The 21,180-nt window shown below is 30.2% G+C and overlaps 1 protein-coding gene across 22 annotated transcripts in view; it reads right to left on the minus strand.

Moving 5' to 3' along the window:
* Positions 1 to 21,180, minus strand: part of LOC129916930 (TLD domain-containing protein 2) — a 217,877-nt gene that overhangs the window by 67,502 nt on the left and 129,195 nt on the right. For 18 of the 22 annotated variants that reach the window (XM_055997167.1, XM_055997162.1, XM_055997176.1 and 15 more), the window contains 2 exons: positions 12,596 to 12,699; positions 7,605 to 7,904 (listed from right to left, as the gene is read on the minus strand). In XM_055997167.1, the coding sequence (XP_055853142.1) occupies positions 7,605 to 7,904; positions 12,596 to 12,699 (404 nt within the window). Of the gene's footprint in view, positions 1 to 1,697; positions 1,870 to 7,604; positions 7,905 to 8,014; positions 8,356 to 12,595; positions 12,700 to 21,180 lie in introns of those variants that run through there. The other 4 variants (XM_055997166.1, XM_055997168.1, XM_055997179.1 and 1 more) reach the window with 4 other exon arrangements.

The raw sequence follows: 21,180 nt of genomic DNA on the forward strand, positions 1-21,180 counted from the left end.
TACAAATGGATAATCTTCTGCAGTGCCAACGATTTTGTTCCATAATAATTTATTCAAAAACTGCATTGCTATTGCGATATATACATATTTAAAAAAAAAAATACAAATTACAAAATGCCAAAATTAGAATAAAAATCAATAAACTCAAAAATTACACATTTCAAAAGACACCAAAGCTCAAAATTGCTCATAAAATTTTATAATAAATGCAAAAAATCAATCCGAATTGAGTATTATCGTCGCTAGACTGTCGATTTTTAGGTTCTAACTTTTACGAAGTCCTAAGTAAAATTCGATACCATTTTGACAGTACTACGGCTTAGAACCTGTGTGAAGAAATCACTTGGTACCGATTTGAGTACTAACGATTGGTATAATAACCAGGTCCTAGCTATTTTGAGGAGCTAGCTAGTACCGAGTCCTAAGTAGTACTCGGTCCTAAATTGACAGTTCTAGGGCTTAGTACTTGGGTGAAGAAATGAGTTGATACCGATTTGAGTACTAATTTTAGGACTAGGACCGGTACTAGCGCTAGGACTCTGTGAAGAAATCGGCCGATAGTGAATCATTGTCATGAAAAAGTGCCACAAATTATTATTATTGGTATATTCATGCAAACAAGAACGATTTCTATTTGGCTGGGTTAGGACAAATGTAAAAAATAAAAATTGCATCTTTACAATCATATTTTAATTTAAAAGCAAAATTTAAAATTATTGAAACAAAAATGCTTGAACCAATACTCGCTAGCAAGTATAAAAAGAACAAACCTTGTACCTACCTAAATACAAATAAAGAAGTTCCTCGTTATCACATTGTCTTTGATAATACAAAATCGATAGACAGACTTTGATTTTTGATATTAAAATTGATACCTTCATTTTATTTTCTAATTTTCCAACTGTTGCGCAAGAAATAAAGAAGCAAAAAATTGCAATTTCGAATGACTCAGATTGGAAGTTACATTTACATTAATGTAAAAAAATTCTCATGGAATTCTTACTGAAGCAGACTCTTTATAAATGAATTTTAATGAAACCGTAAGTATTTTGAAAAATCAGCAAGTCGTAAATGACTCGAGAAGCATAGTGTCGTAACTCTTAAGAACTTCGAACGTCTACAATCTTAATAGTGAGATATGAAATTACAAAATATACAAGATTTTCAAAGCTTTAACTTTACAAAAGAATCTTTAATATCAATTTAAATAACTCGTTTTATCATTGTCTTGTTATTTTCAGGTTTAAGCTTTATAGGAACTCAAGAAACGTGCGACACATAATTTAATTATTAAACTAACAAATAATGTGCCACCGGTTTTAAATTATTTCAAAATACAGCAATTCTATGAGATACCAAGACGAAAAGACGATTTGATATCTTATCACTGCAACCTCACAAATTTAAATAAAAATAAAAATGTTTGTTTACTAAACGGAAATCATTAGCATTTAGGTATTGCAAAACCAAACATAAATAAATCATAAAAAAAAGCAAAAAAAAACATGAGATTATGAATAAATTTTTGGATGAGACACAGTCAAGTCTTTATATTTTAAAAATCAAATAATACTTTTGATAAATCAAGGTTATGAACTATATTCTGGATATATTACCAATTGAATCAACAATTTAAAGTCAATAATAAATTATTTTGTCAGAATTTATAAAAAAGAAAAACAAATACAAAATTATACCTCCATCTCTCCAAAATACTGCGGTATGCATGTTGAATTTTTAGATTAGATCTTCGTTTTTTTTTTTATTTGATAAATTCAACTTATAATCGAATAAATTTAAATGAAAAATATCAAATTTTCATTTAATTATTGAATGTTGAGTAAAACAACGTTAAATAGTAAAGAATTTTACTATTATTTTGTTTTGAAAAATTTAATTGATTGGCACAATGAAAAAAAAAAATTAGCTATCAGCAGAGCGCAATGACAACGTTTTGACAGCAGCAAGTGCTTTTTTTTTCTTTTGATAATTCTGTTTGTTTTCCAGTAGATAAGTTTAGCATGAGTGGGAAAGAGGAAGATATATTAGTCTGGCTGGAATGACGATGTCAACTGGAATGTAAAAAGAGCTTTTTTTCTACAGGGATGATGTAAGCGAATTAAAGTCAGAGATGTTTTGAGGAAATTTTTTAAATAAATAGAGCTTTTTGTTTATGTTTTTTATCCGATTTTGTTTTTATCCATCTTTTTTCTGTATTCATTGCGGATAATTAATAACCAAACGCAATACTTAAATTTTTATATGGCGAAGTACTCATGAGTATTTTAGATAATTCTAGGAATTTTCAAAAGAAGAAACATATAAGAAAATCGCTCTTTTTTGGGCAGTAGAGCATGTTTGTAAATTAGGGTAATTTCCGAAAATCGGTAGCGGGAACCCTACAAAATGATGAGTATTTATAGGTTTTCAGATAGATAGTTCGAAAAACGATCTTTTTCTTTTTTTTCTTCTAATTTTGGTTTTATAGATTGTTGAAAATATAAACAAAAAAATATATGGGTCGGTTCCCATAAGAACGTGTGTATTTTCTCTAACTGTCAGTTGATAACTTTGACGTAACGCACTCAACGGATTCCATGGATTGGCATCTTTACACCTTTCTATCCCATCCTTCAACTTCAATAAATTGATTGACAAAACGCACGCAACGGATTCTATGAGTTGAGTAGGGCCCTTAAATGAGATAATTTCGTACAATGTTTAAAGCAGAAACACAATCACTCTTTGCCGTAATATTTAATAATTTATTGGGCCAAATGTGAGTAAAAGAATAAATTATTACAATACTAGGTTTGCTGTTTTGTTTCTCTACATATATTTTGCACAAAAAACGACATCGAGATATTTTATCTCAAAACAATTTACATATTAAAAACAACAATAATGTAATGATGTGGTAGACTGAGTTTTATTGTTAGTTCTCTTTAAAAAAAAATTTATTGTTTTTGCTTTTATAACTATAGGATTAAAGAATAAACAAATAGTTATGTATTTTTCAACACATAACACATTAATATCATTTTCTTCATTTTTATACATTCAAATGAATATTTAGACTTGGCCCAGTAATTTTGTGAGTGATTCTGTTTTTTTTTTTTTTTATTTGACAGCAGATTTTATGTTTCAATCGGCTCTTAAAAGTCAAAGTGACAGAAGCGCGATTTGAGGATTTCTCAACGTAACGCGACGACGCATCTGGCAAAGCGTGATTGTGTTTCTGCTTTTAATTTCGAACGTCAAGTCGTATAGGAAATTTTTGCACTTTTGCGGTGCGGTGTCGTTGGGGTAATAAAATTTACTTTTTCAAAAGTAATGTCAAAGGGATAGCCACCTGTAGCACCATCTAGTGGTCAAAATTGTAAAACAGTTTTCTTATGGTATGAATCTACTCATTTGCGAAATTTTCTCATTTGGGGTCTAGTGAAAACAAGCTATTAAGCATTTATTAAGTATTCCTTATTAATTATTTATTATTGGCAATAAATATTTATTAAAATTTCCAATTTATTATTTTAATTGATAATTTTAAAACCCTACTGTGGGCACAGAATGGGTCTAATCGTGAAATAGCGAAATAAATTAATTTCGATCGTGTATTTCCCTCAGAATTTAATTCCATCAGGGAACAAAAAATCTTTACGAAATGACCACTAAATTCCCCTTGAAAATTGACTGTCGATACCAATAAATTCCGAAGTAAACTTTTTATGGCTGACGGTTGTTAGTAAAAAAAAACTTTTTTCCGACCGGTTTTAAACTGGTATAAAAAATCGATTGTAAAAAAAATTGGCATTTAAGTTCGATTTAGTTTTACGACTTATTAACTTATTGACTTGAGAAATTTTATATTCTGAATATAGTGAGGGAGTAAAGTTCCAAAACAATATTAAGCTCAAAAAAATGTTTAAAACTTGTTTTATTTGTGCATGAAACAGTTTTTATTGACTCAAAATTTTAGTGGTGTAACTCATACGGTTTTTGAAAAGACCGATCCAAATTATTTTAGCACTAAGCAAATCTTAAATAGAAATCGTGGTGAAAATAAAAGGTTGATAAGTGATAAGTTGAAAGAATTAACTTTTTTGAGAATTTTTAGTTTTTTTTTCGAAGTTTAAGGGTCAAAATCATGGAGGTGGAAAATTTGATGTCCAGGCCAGGGTTCGAACCTCGGTCATGAAATTTTGGAGCAAATTTGAAAAAAAAAGTGGAGCAAATGCAAAATTTCCGGAGTAGATTTGAAACAAAAAAAAAATCTTTACCTTTTAGGAACGTTTTTTTAATAAAAAATAAATATATGTAAGTCTTAAATTAAAGTCAATTCAATTCATAAAAAAGAACTATTTTGTGATAAATTCACCTTGGACCAAATTATATTGTTTTATTAGCCTCATTAATGCAAGTGGTGGTTCAAAAATGTGTTTGCAATTCTAAAATAAATACAATTTCGATTTAAAACATTCCAATATGGTTAGCAAAGTTAGTTCAGGAAACAATTTTTCTGTGTGGAAAAAGTGGAGTAAATCCTGAAAAAGCGGAGCGTTGGAGTAGATTATTTTTTTCCCTCAAAAGTAGAGCAAATTTGCTCCGATCGGAGCAAGGTTTTAACCCTGGTCCAGGCATTTTTTAAAATCAAAATAACATTTATTTAAAGTTTTTTTTTTCTAATTTACCAATTAAAATAGTAGGCACGCATATACGAATATATTTGTTTCGGTTAGAAAAGTTTAAATTTCTTTTTTATTCCATTTTATATACCTAAAAACAGCGTTCCCGGACATGTCCATAACTCAAAAACTGATATTCAAATGACTTAAAAACACATTAAAGTCAATTATTTTTAAGTATTTCTTTTCTAAATACTACATATAAACAATACTTTTTATAAATTGGTACCTACATCTCTTACAAAAAAATTAAGTTTTTTGTTTTTTTATACATTAATAAAAGTTGTCCCAAGAAAAATGACGCATAAAAGCAACATTTCTTAATGTATCAATATTTTAATCATCTAACTTACAAATTGTGCTGCAATCAGTTTTTAAAGTTGATTTTATATAGATTTATCATTCCACGCTTTTTTGTATGAATAAATATATAAAATAAATGTAAGAAGCTAGTTTTAGTTTCATTTTTAAGTAGCGTACATCAATTAACCGTCATTCCGGAAAAGCTTGTTTTGGGGTATACTTAGATTGAAATTTTAATTTTTTAGTGATATTATGATCGAAAATCGAGGCCACTGCAATATAATCTCAAAAATATTTCGTTTAACTTTGTGACATAAAAAATAAAAATAAATTAAGGTCAAAACGTCATTTTCGGGAACGTCATTTCCGGGAACGCTCTTAGAATCTGAATAAATAATGTAGTCTAACACTCATAATTTAGCATTTTTTGGGTATTTTTACTTAGTAGTCTATCTAAGTATGGCTGTAATATACACTTTTATCAAAAAAGTTACAAGAAAACAAAAGAAAAAATTACTTAAGTGTTTCGGACGTACATAAAAGCATTTTTTTGTAGAAATCGGTCTCTGTCCCAAGAAATAAAGTTATATTTCATTTATTTATGACCTACTACCTTAATATAATAGTATATCATTCACATTGATACTATTTCTAGACCCCTAAAGTCGTTTTGAAGAGATTACCATCATTTCCGGGAACGTTTTTCTAGTACTAATTTTTGGGGTTTCGCGGTAAATTGAAAAATATACATTTTTGTGCTCTGCCCGTTCATGAACCGACAAATTATGGCTAAAGCGAACATTTGAGCATGAAATTTTTATCATAAAACAAAGTTGATTTTTTAAGAATTCGGTCATCGAAATTTCCCACCTCCATGATTTTGACCCTTAAACGAGCTAAATTTTATCTGAGCATCTTATCGATAATTTGTACGGGAGCTAAAATTTAGATCGGATCTGCGTACTAGGCTTAAAACTTTTCATGATCATTTTCCTTCCTATGATTGAAACAAGGGAAAAATTCCAAAGGAAATTTGTACTCACTATAGCCCCTAATGTTTCCATACCATATGTATCGATAAAACCATGTAATTATATTTAACAAAATTCGGTAAAAGCTGATAGTTTTTTTTTAGGAAAATAAAGACTAAGAACAAATGGTTTTCCAGTTTTTACGTAAAGAAAAATTAACATTGATTTAATGACATTGGCGTCTATTTTGTAGTGGATAAATACATTAAAAACTAAATATGTTAAAGATATTTGCCAATTGCAAAATGTTATATCAAAACTTTTATCCTATTTTGAAGTAAACTTATTTCAAACTATGTAGGTATCTGTAATTTATAGATATTTAGAAACCATGTCCCTACACTACAGATAAATGAGATGAACCGGCTCTTAAAAAGCGTTCAATGTTCAAATTCAATCCCATCGAAAACTTCACATTTGGATGTCAAAAAATTTTAAACGTCAAACAAAAACCTGTAAATTTGTGGTGTGAACGCTTTTCGGGTTTTTGAAAACTTTTTGCCATAAACCGCGTTTTTGGGTTTGGTGTGAAAAGGCTATAAGAATCCATGAAACGGACTTCCTTCAGAACAAATCTTAAATAAAAAAAATACAACAAAGGCGACTTTACAAAATCCCGAAGTTCGGGGTTTGGTCACTTATGAAATGGCAAATTTGATTTGGTTTTTTTTTCGAGCAATAGTGCGTTTTCGAGTTTGAGACTTAAATTAAGAATTTGTAGTCCGAATCGACTAAAAAAAATCATAAAAACAAAAGAAAGTACGTATACACCTTGGTGACCAATTTGGTAGTTTTTCTAAATCTATACTTTCACTATCCTTAAGAAGATAATTAACCGGCAAGACAAACAAAAAATATGAGGCACCCTGTCGTGCAAATGGAATTCGTTTTTAATTCTCAAGTTCAGTTTCGTTCAATTGTTTTTGATCAGGAAGCAGGATAATGACAACTAATTTGCGAAAACTTGGCTTGACCATGACACCAAGTTGGCTGAATCGGTCTTTTCCTTTTGGAACACCAATCTCAGAAGACTTCTCTTTCAAAAAGGAATTTCTTAAAGGCTTGATTAAATATAATATTTGAGTAAGTAAGTATATTTGGACTGGGCATCAGGCTTAGTGAAGTCACGTGCTAAGAGTGAACGAGACCACTCATAAGTTGAATGAATATTGAATAGTATAATATTGTGATGGATATAATGCTTATAAGCCTATTCGCCTCTTAACTTATGTTATGAGGGCCTAAAAATACTGGCTTAACCCTTAACTATAGTGGTGGGTCCAGGGGACCCACATCTACTTTTAAAAAGTTAATAAAAACCGTTTAAAATGAATTTTCTCTTTTTTTCTTTTTTTTCTTTACTTCTTCTAAAATTGTTATCTTTTAATGCTTAAAAAAAAAATTATTAAAAAAATTCAATTTTGTATTTTATTTTATCAATTCAAAACACCACAAATTTTCACCACTATAGTTAAGGGTTAAGCAATAAATATGTTGTATTTCTATAAAAAGTCATAGCGAAAACTCATATTCACATCCTAACATCTTACACTCATTAAATAAGAATATTATAATACAAACATACCCTTTTCTTCATTGGTCTCTTCTGTTGATAATTTTCTTTCCACTGGACTGGATTTTCCGGATACACTTGATTCTTTTTCATCTCCTGTTCCGGAACCAATCGATATGTCATCTTTAGCATTTTTATCTGGCACCAATAATTGCTGTCCTGGATATACAAATGAACTATTCAAACGATTTAAATGTGTCAATTCAGAAGGCGTTGTGTCAAAACGAGCAGCAACCGATGTCAATGTGTCACGATTGCCAACCGTATATGTAACTGTCGGTATAGATGGTAGCGATGATTTTTTTCGTTCATCTAAAATTAAAATTAAGAAATTCATTTCATAATAAATAATAAAAAAAAAAAATACATCAATAAAAGTATACATAAATATCACTTTTTTAAGGAATAATAAGCCAATAAACCTTTTACGGTCTGTACAAATGGAACAAATTCGTCGAAAGCAGACGTGATGTCATCGACATTGTAAACATCGTTTTTGTATACAAACACTAGGAACTCAAAATCTGTTTGATGTCGATAGATTTCAATGTTTTCCATACTTTTTTTTCCTTTAGTTTTTATTCGAGATCACAATTTCAAAACAAACTGTCACTTCTTATTAATTTGTCTGAACTTTACTCCATAGAAAATGGATTATAAATGACGCTTCGATCGTAAGCTCAAGATTCGACACCCACAGTACAAATCTTTGTGGTCAAGAATTGCTTTCGTTTATTTTTTTGGAAACATTTGCAACGTCAGCTCTCTCGACCGGCATTCTGGTGACTTGTTAAGATTTTGTTTAAAATTTTCGCTCAAGCCGTATAGCTGTGAGTGTTTTGTCCAGAAGCCAGAGCTTACTAAATAAATATACTTTGGTATATTGCTACACTCGACTCAATATTGCAGTTTTTTTTTATCATAAACAAAAATAAAATACCAAACCATTGATAACATACCAAGTCAAGATAAGTATAGTTCTTGAGAAAAAACGTCACGAAAGTTGAAGAGTATTACAGAAGAAGTATAGTACAGTTAGTAGCATTTTGTTTTCTTGAAATTGTTATGAATTTGTTGGAATATGTTTATGAAATCGGGATTCCGAATCTGAAGGTATTTTCATGAAATATTCTTTTCTTTTAAAAATAATGAGACTGCCGTACTAGAAATGTTGCTTCTATAATGCTTTACAAAACTAACAGTAGCATCTGTAAGGCTTTATAGAACATTGTTTGTCGGGTAAGCCTGGATGATACTCTCCCAGCGCTCATAACTTTAGAGGCTTTAAAATTAAGTTTTCGGAGTGAGCGATCATAGTTTAAGAGTGGATAACCAAACACCCAACAAATTCTCCACAGGGGTTTCAAAAGCTTGATTTTACATTCAAAGATGCTTAGAAAAACGGTATAAACCATCATGCATGTTTTTTTTTTGCGTTTCATTAAAACAAGCATAACTAACAAGCACGAAAAATTAAATATAACTCAAAAACTTCATACAAATGTCCTGGCAGAAACTCTGATGATCCTAGGAAAATGATTTATACCTTTTTGAAAACGGTGTTTAATGCAGACAAGAACCTAATCATTTTTGTTTAAAAATGGGAAAAAGGATCGATCCACAGCGGTGGCCAAGTTTTTATTTAAAATTAGATTTTTGTTTTCAACATTGAAGCAACTTAATTTTGTTTCAATGCTGTTTTATTATCAAAAACCACTTAATATTAACGTCGTTCTACTTTGATTTTCAAATTATTGCCACCGCAGTTTGGCGGAAATTTTCGGTGCACCACCCACTGGCCATTTCATTTTGTATGAAAAATTCGCCGCACCATGATACATAATTTTGGATTGTTGAAAAATAAATAAAATTACCGACGAGAAGGAGGTTCGAACCCGAGTATCCCGAGCACTTTCAATTAGAAGTCCAACGCTTTAACCACTCGACCACCAATTCATGTTTGTAAGAACTGGTAATTTGCTACTTAAGTCAAAATAACTTTGACGACAACCAACATTTTTATAAGTAGGAGAATAGAATTTTTTTCATTCAAAATGACATGGTGCGGACGTGGTGCAGTCGTGGTGCGGCGGTGGTTCGCCGAATTTTTCATTAAAAATGAAATGGTGCGGACGTGGTGCAGTCGTGGTGCGGCAGTGGGGCGCCGAATTTGTCATTCAAAATGAAATAGTGCGGACGTGGTGCAGTCGTCGCGTCGCTTACAGACAACCAATGTTTTTTTTTTTTTCTATTTTATTTTACGAATCCATAAATGGTCATAAAAGTATGTATCTCTATAATTATATCATTAAAAAAAATTAAATCATTGACAGTTAACAGCTATATGGTACATTTATTTTTATTTATTAAACGATAACCAATATATGCTATTAAATGAAACGTAAAAAAAAACCTTCCGGTTCGAAGGAAAATTCTCCTGCAAATGACAACCAATACAAGTAATTAAAACAAAAATAAAATACTCACAAAAAAAAGATAGATACAGAAAACCAATATTTTTTGTTACAGCAAAGAACAAAAATAGTTTTGTTTATTTTTAATTACAATGAACAATGTGCGTTTGACAATCAATTTTCATATGCACGTGAAACTATAGATGTAAATAAAAATCTTTCCACGATATACCTACATAAATCTACCTTTATTTGTGTTTTATAAATAAAGAAGAAAAAAAAAACAAAATCATCACGTAGATATTTTTCTATCTGTTTGGTGGCGCAGAGAGCGATCAATTGATAGCAATTAATATTCATTTGTAGGATGCAAATGATTTGCCATTAAAAAAGCGTTACCAGCATGCAAAGTGAACTTTATGTTCCTGTTATGTTGTTTTTTCCATTCTAATCTTTTCTTTACAGGGTGTAATCAGTATAAAGGTATGCAATTTTATCTGAATTTTGTATGTTCATTTTGTTGGTGAATGTTAACAAAACTGGTAATCTTTGAAAGAATGTTTAAAGAAATTGTATTTCTAATCAAATTTCTAGTTTTTAATTTCCATGAAAATGGCGTTATTGGAAATGACGCTGCAGGCTGTTTTGTTTTTGTTAGGCAAATACATAACTAAATAATATGTTTCATGAACTGTAAGGAATCATATTTAATTTTAACTTCAAAATGTTTAATATAAATACAAGCCTATTACAAGAAATAAAATAATAAAAAGCCTTTCATCCTATTTTTTTTTTAATTCAAAGGAACCAAATCCAAAACACCCTGTAGATAATTAATTTTTATTCGCATCGGTTATTCTGTTGAGTAAAAATTTAAATTCTTCTCCTGTAAATATATTCCAATTCGAGGGTGATTAAATAAATTTTACAATTGGATTTTGGTTCTGAAAATTATTTATTTTATGGTCTGATGGTGTTGATGAAAGAGATTTCATGAATATTTTAGAATTTTTAGTTTTCGCGTTGGTTGGAATTTTTGTTTGTTTTTACGTTTTTGCATAACTTATAACATTATGTTTACTGTACGAAGGGAATCGATTTATAAAACTATGAGGTTTTATCTACCTTATGTCTAGCGTCTAGGTAACCCTAAAAAAATATAAAGGTATCAGAAGATAGTAAAACAATATTGCAATAAGTATACAAAAAAGATAACAGTAACTCTTTTCTTCAGAAGTTGTATAATCCCACAACTACCACTGTTTTAATTGTTAAACAATGTTTTTTATTATTAATTGAGATAAGATTAAATTACAGAATAAAAGCTTTTATCAGCACTCGTAATGGAAGCTTTTTAGATATTAAATATATGCCCCTAGAAGTATGAAATCGAATGAGTGAAGGTATTTTGAATTGTTGAAATAAATTGAAATTAATCAACAGAATTGCATATGATAGAAAGATATTTTGAAAAGATGAAAATATTTCTTAGACAAAAATTGGTACGGGAAAGTTAGATTTTATCATATAGGCTCTGGAAAAAAAATAATAAATGCATTTTGACTTCAGGACTCGGAGAGTTAGGGTGTTTTTTTTTAAACACGTCAAATGGTGTAATCTCCAAAATATACATGTGTTAGGAGTGGCTTAAATGTTGGTCACAAATATACCATTTTTACTTGCGATATAGGTACTATTATATCAAGTTATGCATACGTAAAAAAAAAGTTGAGATAATAGAGAATGCGAAAAGTCTCGAAAGTCCGTCTGTCTGTCTGTCATTCTGTCAGGAGGTCTGTCGGTCTATATAAGGAGCTACAGCCTAAACGGATGGGAAGATCCACTTCAAACTTCTTGTACTGAGGGGTTTTCGGAATTAATTATGTTAGACCAAAAAAAAAGGTACCTGTGATATACCAATTTTGGGAAAGTTTAATTTTATCAAAAACGGCTCTTACGATTTTGATCAAAAAATTCAAGTACCTATTAGTTTTTAGACAAGGTCTATCTTTTCATGAAAAAAGTTTTTTTTTCAAAAATCCTTATTAACGGTACCTCCCATAGAACCGTATTTTAGATTTCGATCTATTTTCCAAATTACCAGTTAAATTTTAAAGAATTTTTTTATGCAAAAACATTCTTATTGCCTTGATATAAATCAAAAACAAAATTTTGAAAAACCATTAATTCTTTGATTTAAAAAAAAATCGAAAACGTGACATATTGAGTACTCAATGCCTTGTTCTGTAACTTTCATCACTCGTGATAAAATTTTTTAATTCATCACATCAAAACAAAACTTTAAATGTTGAGCAAAGTATTTTTCGCTTGGGCCTAATAATATGACAAGGTATTGTATGTATTTAACTTGTCTAATAAACTTTTGATGAGCTAATATTTTAAATAAAGTTCAAAACAGGCTAACAAAGTCTGCTTGCAACCGCTTTGAAACTAAATTGCACTTGTTTAGTTTTATAAATTTTGAATGAATTTTAAACTGATTTCTCAACATTGGCTTAGTTAATTATAATCAGAATCACTTATTTAAACAAAAAATATTTTCAATAAGTACATGATAGTAATACTTACTTGTCAAGCGGTCAACACTTTCAAAACGTCCTTCAACTTTTGAACGCAATGAGTCCAAATCAAATGGTGCCGCTAGGCCATGGTCAACACTGCGTGATTTGCTCCTATTGAAAGGAAGAAAAAATTGATTGTCATTAGATTAAATAACTAAATTTATTTTATCAAGATGATTAAGGCGCCATCTATATTGAGAATGTGAAAACTGCAAAAAACAGCTTTGTCAACTGTCAAATAAAATACAAAAAAAAAATGTAAATATTATTATTTTTTAATTTGTTAAGTTGATATAATGTGATTAGTTTTAAATTCTTGCACGTTTTAACTAAATTGTACTAACACGTCAGCACTACATTTACTATTTATAGGCAATATTTTATTTTGTAGGTTCTAAAAACGTGAGCTTTTGGACAATTCTCTGTACATTATAATACAAAATAATATAGAAAAAACATGTCATTTGCATTTATAACTTTCTTAAAGTCTCAAAAAGTTTGAATTGATTTGCTCATTTATATTCAAGTCAGAGAGAATTGAAATTTATGTATTGGCAAAAGACAGTAATGTATTTGACGTAGGTGTATAACAAAACTAAAAAAAAAGTATTATAGGAGTTAAATTGAAAACGGAAAAAAATATTTCAGATAATTTTGTCTGAATGTTGCATTTGAATGTCAAGGTTAAAGTACTTTTTGTTAAATTCCTATTTTGAACGAAAAATAAAGATATCCTGTTTCAATAATGTATAACAGAACGACGCGACGTTTAATAACTATTGAAAGATAGTAAATTTGTGTCTAAAGTAAATATCACATTCCTCAAGTAGTATTTGTATTATGACAGATATCTGACAGATGATAGTCAAAAACAAACATCTAATGCCTGCTTACACAAACATATTTTATTTAACAATATGCTTTTCAATAGCTTCGTTTCACTCTGATGATGCCAAATAACACTACTTTCAGCTTAAACTCATGCCAAGAAATTAATCTACACAATCTTTTTGTAATCTGATTCTTTTGAAGAATGTCAACTTATCCAACAACTTGTATCCTTGTTCAAAAAAAAAAAGAAAAAGAGAAGGACATATTCTCTATATAGCGATAAAACTTGAGTATCATATGAATTATGTAGGGGGTTATCCGCAACAAATTCACAAATCTGAAAGGCTTGCAAAAAAAAAAATTCTATGAAATTCAGGTTTTTTTTAGTTTTTATTTTTTTCGTTTGTGTTATCGAATGTCCTCAAAATAATTTCCTTGAAGTAGAGGAAAATTTTATTTTCATTCATTCATTAAACAAGTATGTTTGCAATACTCATAGTCAAAAAGTGTGCATTGTTCTCAAGGTTTCCACTATTGAACTTGACCTTCCGCGCGATACACTTTTGAAATAAAAAAAAAAAAAACTTTTAGAGAAGTCTTTTTTTTGTATCTAGCGCAAACAAGTGAGAGCGCACAATATTATATTCATGTGTGGCACATCAACCACTGTGGCGCTGCTGCTGCTTATGAGGAAGTTGAATGTTTGTCATAAGTAGTGTATACGTATCTACGGTATATTGAAACAGGCTTTTGGAAGGTTCTTCAAAGCACTTATTGCGCTTTTTGTAGCAAAGTTTTTTTCTTGTGCTTGTATTAATTTATTTAATTGATTAATGTTGGTTGATGATGTAACTTGTGTTGCTTATAATGATGATGATGATAGAGACTATAAAGTCAGTCAATCGATGTGGAAGTTCACTTTTCTTAAAGTAGCATAAATTGATTTTATATTTGAGAATTTTATCTTGAATGCCAGGAGGACTTCAGCATTTGATGGATAAGAACGAAAAATTTCTTTTGTTTGAGCTTAATACTTTTGAGAATATAAAAAAGCATCTGAGTTCATGTTCATGTATCTGACAACAAGCGCCAAGAGCTTCACTTGTAGATCTATTCTTGATCAAAAGAAAATTTTAATAAGTGCATACAAAGTTCAATAAATACGAAATGACGAAGTTTTTTCTGTACGTGATAATTAAGATTTTTATTTTTTGTATTTAATTTAGAAAATACATCATGAGAAAATTTTTACATATTGTTCTTAATATTTTACAATACCAACCAACAACTCTTGGATTTTTCACAATTTCTGGGTTAACTCTACATGTCTGTACGTGACATTTTTTTAATGTAGGACATTTTCCCTTCGACAATTTAAATACTTTAAATTACTTTACGAAAAATCTTGTTTTTTCTTGAATTTTTTGACAGTTAATATACATATAAAAAATTTAATGTATTTTAAGAATTCGCGATGTAATATTATATTATTGAGTAATATAAATATTGAGTTCCGTTATTTTTGTAGTAAATTTCCTAGAGGACTTCTACAAAAAGGTGTCTGACGGTGAGGAAGATATCTCTGATCCAAATTATTTAAAATAAGAAAAACCAAAAGATTCGTTTTAAGAATAGATGAATACAGGTAATGAACAAAGGAATAGTCAAAATTTTGATTTTTGACAAAATGGCGGCTTCTTAAAGAAAACAAATCGTTTATACCAAAAAAAACTTACACTTTAAAGTGGCTTAGAAAATCGAATTATTGTCAGAAAAACTATTCCTTCGTTCATTACCCGACAAAAGTATCCAAGAAAATCGTGTAAAAATTTCAAGCCGATCGGTCCAGCCGTTTAGGATAAATCTTCAAGTGCCACCAGTGCTTGCTAATCTACCTGTTATTTCAAGCTCAAACGGAGCGGGACCCAGATCAATACTTGTTGATCTCAATTGCAACTATAGGTATCACTAGTGCTTCCTGATCTACCAGGTATTTCAAGTGTCACCGGGGGCGAGTTTATAAGCTGCTGTTTCAGGTAACACGTGGAGCAGTGTTTAGTGCGATTAGCCTTGACGCCAGGGGTCTGGGTTCGTACTCCAGCCTTGCCGATCTAATGAAAAACACTACTTTCAGAGCCTCTGATTCTCTCGAGTCATTGACAAGCGTCCAAGAGTATTATTGTCATACAAAAATGAATCTTTGCTAGGCCGTTAGGCCTCGGCGGTAAATTGTAGGTCCTTTCCATTTCTAGAAATCAATTAAACGCACACAAGAATGGTTGAGAGCTACTTCTTGCTCTTGAAGGTCTATCATATTCTTGGAAATTATTTTCGCTCACACAGGTATGGTTTTCAATAGTCACTAGGATCTGATTCTCCATGAGTTCATCACCCGAAAAACCTTTGTATTTTTTTTAATTAAAATTGTATTAAAATTGTAATTTCTGAATTGTTTAAAAGCCTCGTCTCTAAAAAGTTGCAATGTTAATAAATTAAATAGACAACTACTCATATTTGACGCTTTTGTTTACAAAATTAATTACTCAACATTAACTCATAAATTTTATGAATATCCATTAAGCTGACAACCTCATTACAACACAAATCATTGTAAAATACTGAAACAACTAAGCTTGCTTGAATCTACAAATACATTAGCCTGTAAGCTAAAAAGGCAAAGTATTTGTTTTGATTTGTGATTTATTATGCCTTGTTTATATGATTGACAAATTACAATAATTATTTTCTCAATTTGTTTACCTAGGTTCTATTTTTGAAATCAACTAGATTTTCACAAAATTGTGAAAGGATTTCAGGTTTTAATTTGCATTTAGTATGTCTCATGACTGACAAGAACGATGAAACTATAACCGACTACCAGCATTAACCAGTTGATTTTGTGTAAATATTTGCAGAAAAATATCTTTATTCCACTACATTTTTTAGTTTGACAAGAGTCATTTTTTTTTTGTTTACAGAACAATTCCTTGAATTTCCTATAAAATCATAACAATTAATTTTCATTCAAAACTTGTCTCCCCAAGCTACACCTATTGTGCTAAAATTTTAATGCAGATTCAACTTTCGATTTGACTATATGCACAAACAAGCTCATGGTCAATACCTTGAATCATATCCTTTCCTTTCTCCATATCACCAGTAGTCGTTGCATTGCACTTCATTAAACACATTCAAATCCCCAGAACCGACGAAATCATAAATACTTGAACTTCCTGGATTTTATCAATTCCGTTCTCTGCTGAGACCATTAAATAAAAAAATGCATCAAACCCAGCATGCGGAAATAAGTTATCTATACGCATTTATAAAGATCAGATTCTACTAATTGATAAATGAACTTAATAACATAGCTGGCGGCATTTCCATGTTCATCACTGTGCGGCGGCACAATATAGCCGCGAGAGTGAGTAGGTTATTTTTTTTTTTAATTAATGATCGAAAATTACAATTAAAAAAATTGACCAAGAACATTCCAACCTGATCCATAAATCGTTCTTGAAAATGCAATTCTAGTTTGGGTTGTTTTGTTATAATTTAAAGCACGGATGCAAATCATGCGTGTGCAACTATTTATTGTGCTAAGCTAGCGGCAATAATCAGTTACAACATGATATTAGCATAATTATTGGTCAGTGACACTTTAACTAGTTGACAAGTTGACATGTGTAATTCTCTACCTGATTGTGTGCTTTTAAATTTATTTTAATAAAAAAAAAAATATGAAAACCAATAGGGAGAAATATGGATTCCAAAAAAGAGTTCTATTGAAACAACAAAATTGTTTTGTTTACGTTCAATAGTAATTATGACACATTGCTATTGATGTGTTATATTTGACACTTTATTTTTTTATGGATGTGGAATAGGTTTTGTTTATTTCAAATAGGGACAAGAAACAAAGGTTGGGATTGGAAATTATTATAAGAATGACGTGTATTGAATTTAAAGTGTCTAATTAAATTAGTAACAGCGCCCAAGTTTTAATGGTGAAGAACTTTATACAAATTAAAATGGATACATTCTCAAAAAGGCTAGCTTACACTGTACCTTTTTTAAGTTTCTATTGACAAAATAAAATACGTATTCGGGTATAAAATAGGTATGTATTCGGGTATTTACCATATAGGGATAGCCTATTTTTACTTCGTCTCAAGTAAGATAAAATATTATAATGGCCTATAACAGAGCTTTGTGAGTTTTGAGTTAAAAAAAAAAATAGTGCTGTAGGGTGTATACGTAACATTTTTTTTTAACTTTGTAAGTTGATATAGTAGGAAAAAAAAACAATTACATAGGTACATGAAATATCAAAATTACATTATTTTGAGAAGTTTTCAAATGCTGCACAATTTCCCATGCAATAAATAAAATAAAAATTTGTCATAAACGATTTAAATATAAAATTGTCATAAACCATTTATAATTTCAACGAAATTATTTTGTGTACACCAGTTTTTTGTTTCAAGAGAGTCAATGAACAAGAAGTTCACTATTATTTTGTTTTATTTGAACTTGAAATTCAAAATATATTGCATAAAGAATGTTGTTTTTGAGAACAATTGAAAAACTGAAAACATTTGTACCCTTTTCCTATATTACCTTATTAAATAAGGTTGTACTAAACTGCAGTGGGTAGTCATAGATTGTGCTTTCATATTCATGTTCATCGAATTCAACAACGATCTAGCTCTAGAACATATTGTAGACTGGTGGTACCTTTCATACTTTTTGTTACGAAAGAAATGTGGTCTTAATTATATGAAAGTGAAATAAGTCACTGCAAACAAAAAAAAAAAAAACGTTTTAAAAATTTTTTATTTTTAGTAGTTCATATTTGGAAATAGAGGAGTAATTTTATATTTTCACAAAACCAATTTTTCAAAGAAATTTAATTTAATTGCATAGTGGAGTTACCAAAGAAACTTATCTCAGAAATGTGAGGTAGTTCCGATTTTTATGATTTCTTATAAAATTTGTACCTATTTTTTTAAAATATGTACTTAAACCTTTGTATATTCAAAACTGCCGCTTTTGCCATGTATTTTTTTTTTTTAATTGCTATTTGAATTTTTCGACTTTCCTTTTCAAGAGCGGCAATTTTAAATCTTTAAATTTTTATACATAGGTTTTAAATAAATTCATAAAAAACAAAGCTTAGTGATCCGTTTTCAAGATATTGCCTGTATCTTTTTGGTAGTCACGAAATTCAGGTGTGTCAGATGAAGTCTTAAAAGGTGATGAAATTTTATACGCACCAAGAAGGAGCTCTTAGGATGCCATTTGTAATTTCACTTTCGAAATCCGACATTCGGCAGATACTAGTATTATATTGACATACTAACTTCGTTTTAAGAATTCTAACTAAAGTTTTCAAAATATATTTATTTTGCAATTTTCATTAGTACATATGAAATAATAAACACTTTAACTATCAATTCACGCATCTAAAGTCAAAAGCTGTTAATTAAATGCATTAATTGTAATAATAATACAAAAAAAAGCCTTGCACTGTTTAAATATTCAATATTTCAGTGTCAACAAGCTTCTCTCCCTAATTCGACCCAAATACCTCTGTTACTGGTTTTAATTTTATTTTCTATCTATCATCTCTGTCACATAGTGCATAATTTGACATTCTACTTTAGATCAAATCGTGCAAATCGAGCTCAAATTCACAATTTACTACCGGCTAATTGGATTAATAAATAACCGCGCAGCGCAACCTATATCGATGAAATTACATTAAAATATCTAAATTTATTACACACAAAGCCATAAACTCGAAACTGAATAATTTATTGATTAAGCTTCGGAGACCCAAAACAAGTTGACATGCAACTTGAGTATTTTTTTTTTTTTTTTTTGTATTTAATTCAAAAAGAAATTTTTGCTCATTATTAAAATTATAATTAAGAATTAATATTAAATAAATGACACTTTTGTGCTATGTGATGAGAGATGATTTCAAACCACACAACGAAAGATAATTTAATTTTTACAAGAATAAAGCAAATATAGACAACAACAAAGACAAAAAAAAAATCATTCTAATGAAATTAATTTTCGTTTGGCGGCTGTGGTTGAGTGCACAGTGCGGCGGATGCCTTGAACCCAAGTATCTATGTATAAGTAATATGCAGCTCTTCTACCTACCTAGAGTTTGCACTATTATGAACGATAAATTTAATTAGACCACCGCCGCGCCATTGTCGACAGAAACGCGACGACAAAACACATTGTATGCACTTTAAGACGGATTGGATCAACAGGAGGCCTTGAAAAAAGAAAAACAATATTGACGGATAACTATGGGCTTTTAGAAGTTTCTTTTTTAGCTTTTTTCATTAGTATTCAAAGTAGATAGCAATAAATTTGTATACATTCCAAATCTAAAAAAATACACAATTCGTTAAGCAGAGCCCTCAACAATTGTCGGTGCCGTGAAATAACGCCGAGCGAAATAACGCCGAATTCCAAAATTCGGCGTTATTTCACTTTACAAAAGCGAAATAACGCCGAATTTCAACATTCGGCCTTATTGCGCTTTGTCAAAGTGAAATAACGCCGAGTCCCAAGTGAGAAATAAGGCCGAATGCTAGAAAAGTGAGCATAGAAGTGGACCTAAGTTAACCCGTATATTAAAATGCTAACCTTTTTTATTTTCAAAGGCATATAAGGCCCTAATTTATTAAGGCAGAATGGCCCCAACACCAATTTGGGAATTCTGTCCATCCAATCGAGGTATAGGTTCCAAAAAATTTTTTTTTTCTTATGTGCCTCTTATTTATTCATTAACAGATTAGTCTCAAGAAGGTAGAAAAACATGTCGCAGGGACAAAAGGCCCAGGGATATAGCACCCACTTTTTATTTATGGGAGTTATGTTCCACTTGAGTGGGTTGACATTTAATTTAAGAATTATATCCCACTTGAGTGGGACATAAGCTCGAAGCTCCATATATTTTTCATTTAGGTGGGACATAAGCCCCACGCTTTTCGAAATATAAAACAATAATGAATTATAACTTTTGTTATATTTTATTCGCGTTTTGTTCTAGATTCTTTAAATGCAAAAGAAACTTTGAATATGATAATGATAATAAACAAATAGATCCCACCTGTTTTAATTGGTGGAAAGCAAAGCGAAAAATAAATCCTTACATAAGAATCTATTTAATTTTTGGAACCCAAACACGAAGCGGAAAAAAATTTTGCCCACGGGAGAATCAATTTTGAGGTGTGAAAATAAAAATTCGCGCGAATTTTTATTTTCACACCTCAAAATTGATTCTCCCGTGGGCAAAATTTTTTTCCGCTTCGTGTTTGGGTTCCAAAAATTAATTAGATTCTTATGTAAGGATTTATTTTTCGCTTCGCGTTTGCCAAGTTATACAAACATATCTTTGTTGTTTGGTATACACATAAATAAAACAATAAAACCCAGGATACTTAGGTTTATAAACAGTGAAATATGTTTGGAGGATGAGATCATGCTGCTCTGCTGCAATCCCCTTGATTGGATACACTGTTGAATCGGCTTATTTGCCAATGAGGTGGGACATAAGTGCAAAATCGAATTATGTAACTATCCCAAATACAGTTATTCAGTTGGGAGATAATTTTATAATTTGTAAATTCTTTGTTAGTGAGACATAACGCCCATCCTTTATTTGTGGGTCTTTTGTCCAACCTGAATTTGACATAAGCCCCACATTTAATTTGGAACTTATGTCTCACTCAA

The sequence above is a fragment of the Episyrphus balteatus genome, chromosome 3 (assembly GCF_945859705.1).
Source record: "Episyrphus balteatus chromosome 3, idEpiBalt1.1, whole genome shotgun sequence".
In the NCBI taxonomy this organism is placed as follows: domain Eukaryota; kingdom Metazoa; phylum Arthropoda; class Insecta; order Diptera; family Syrphidae; genus Episyrphus; species Episyrphus balteatus.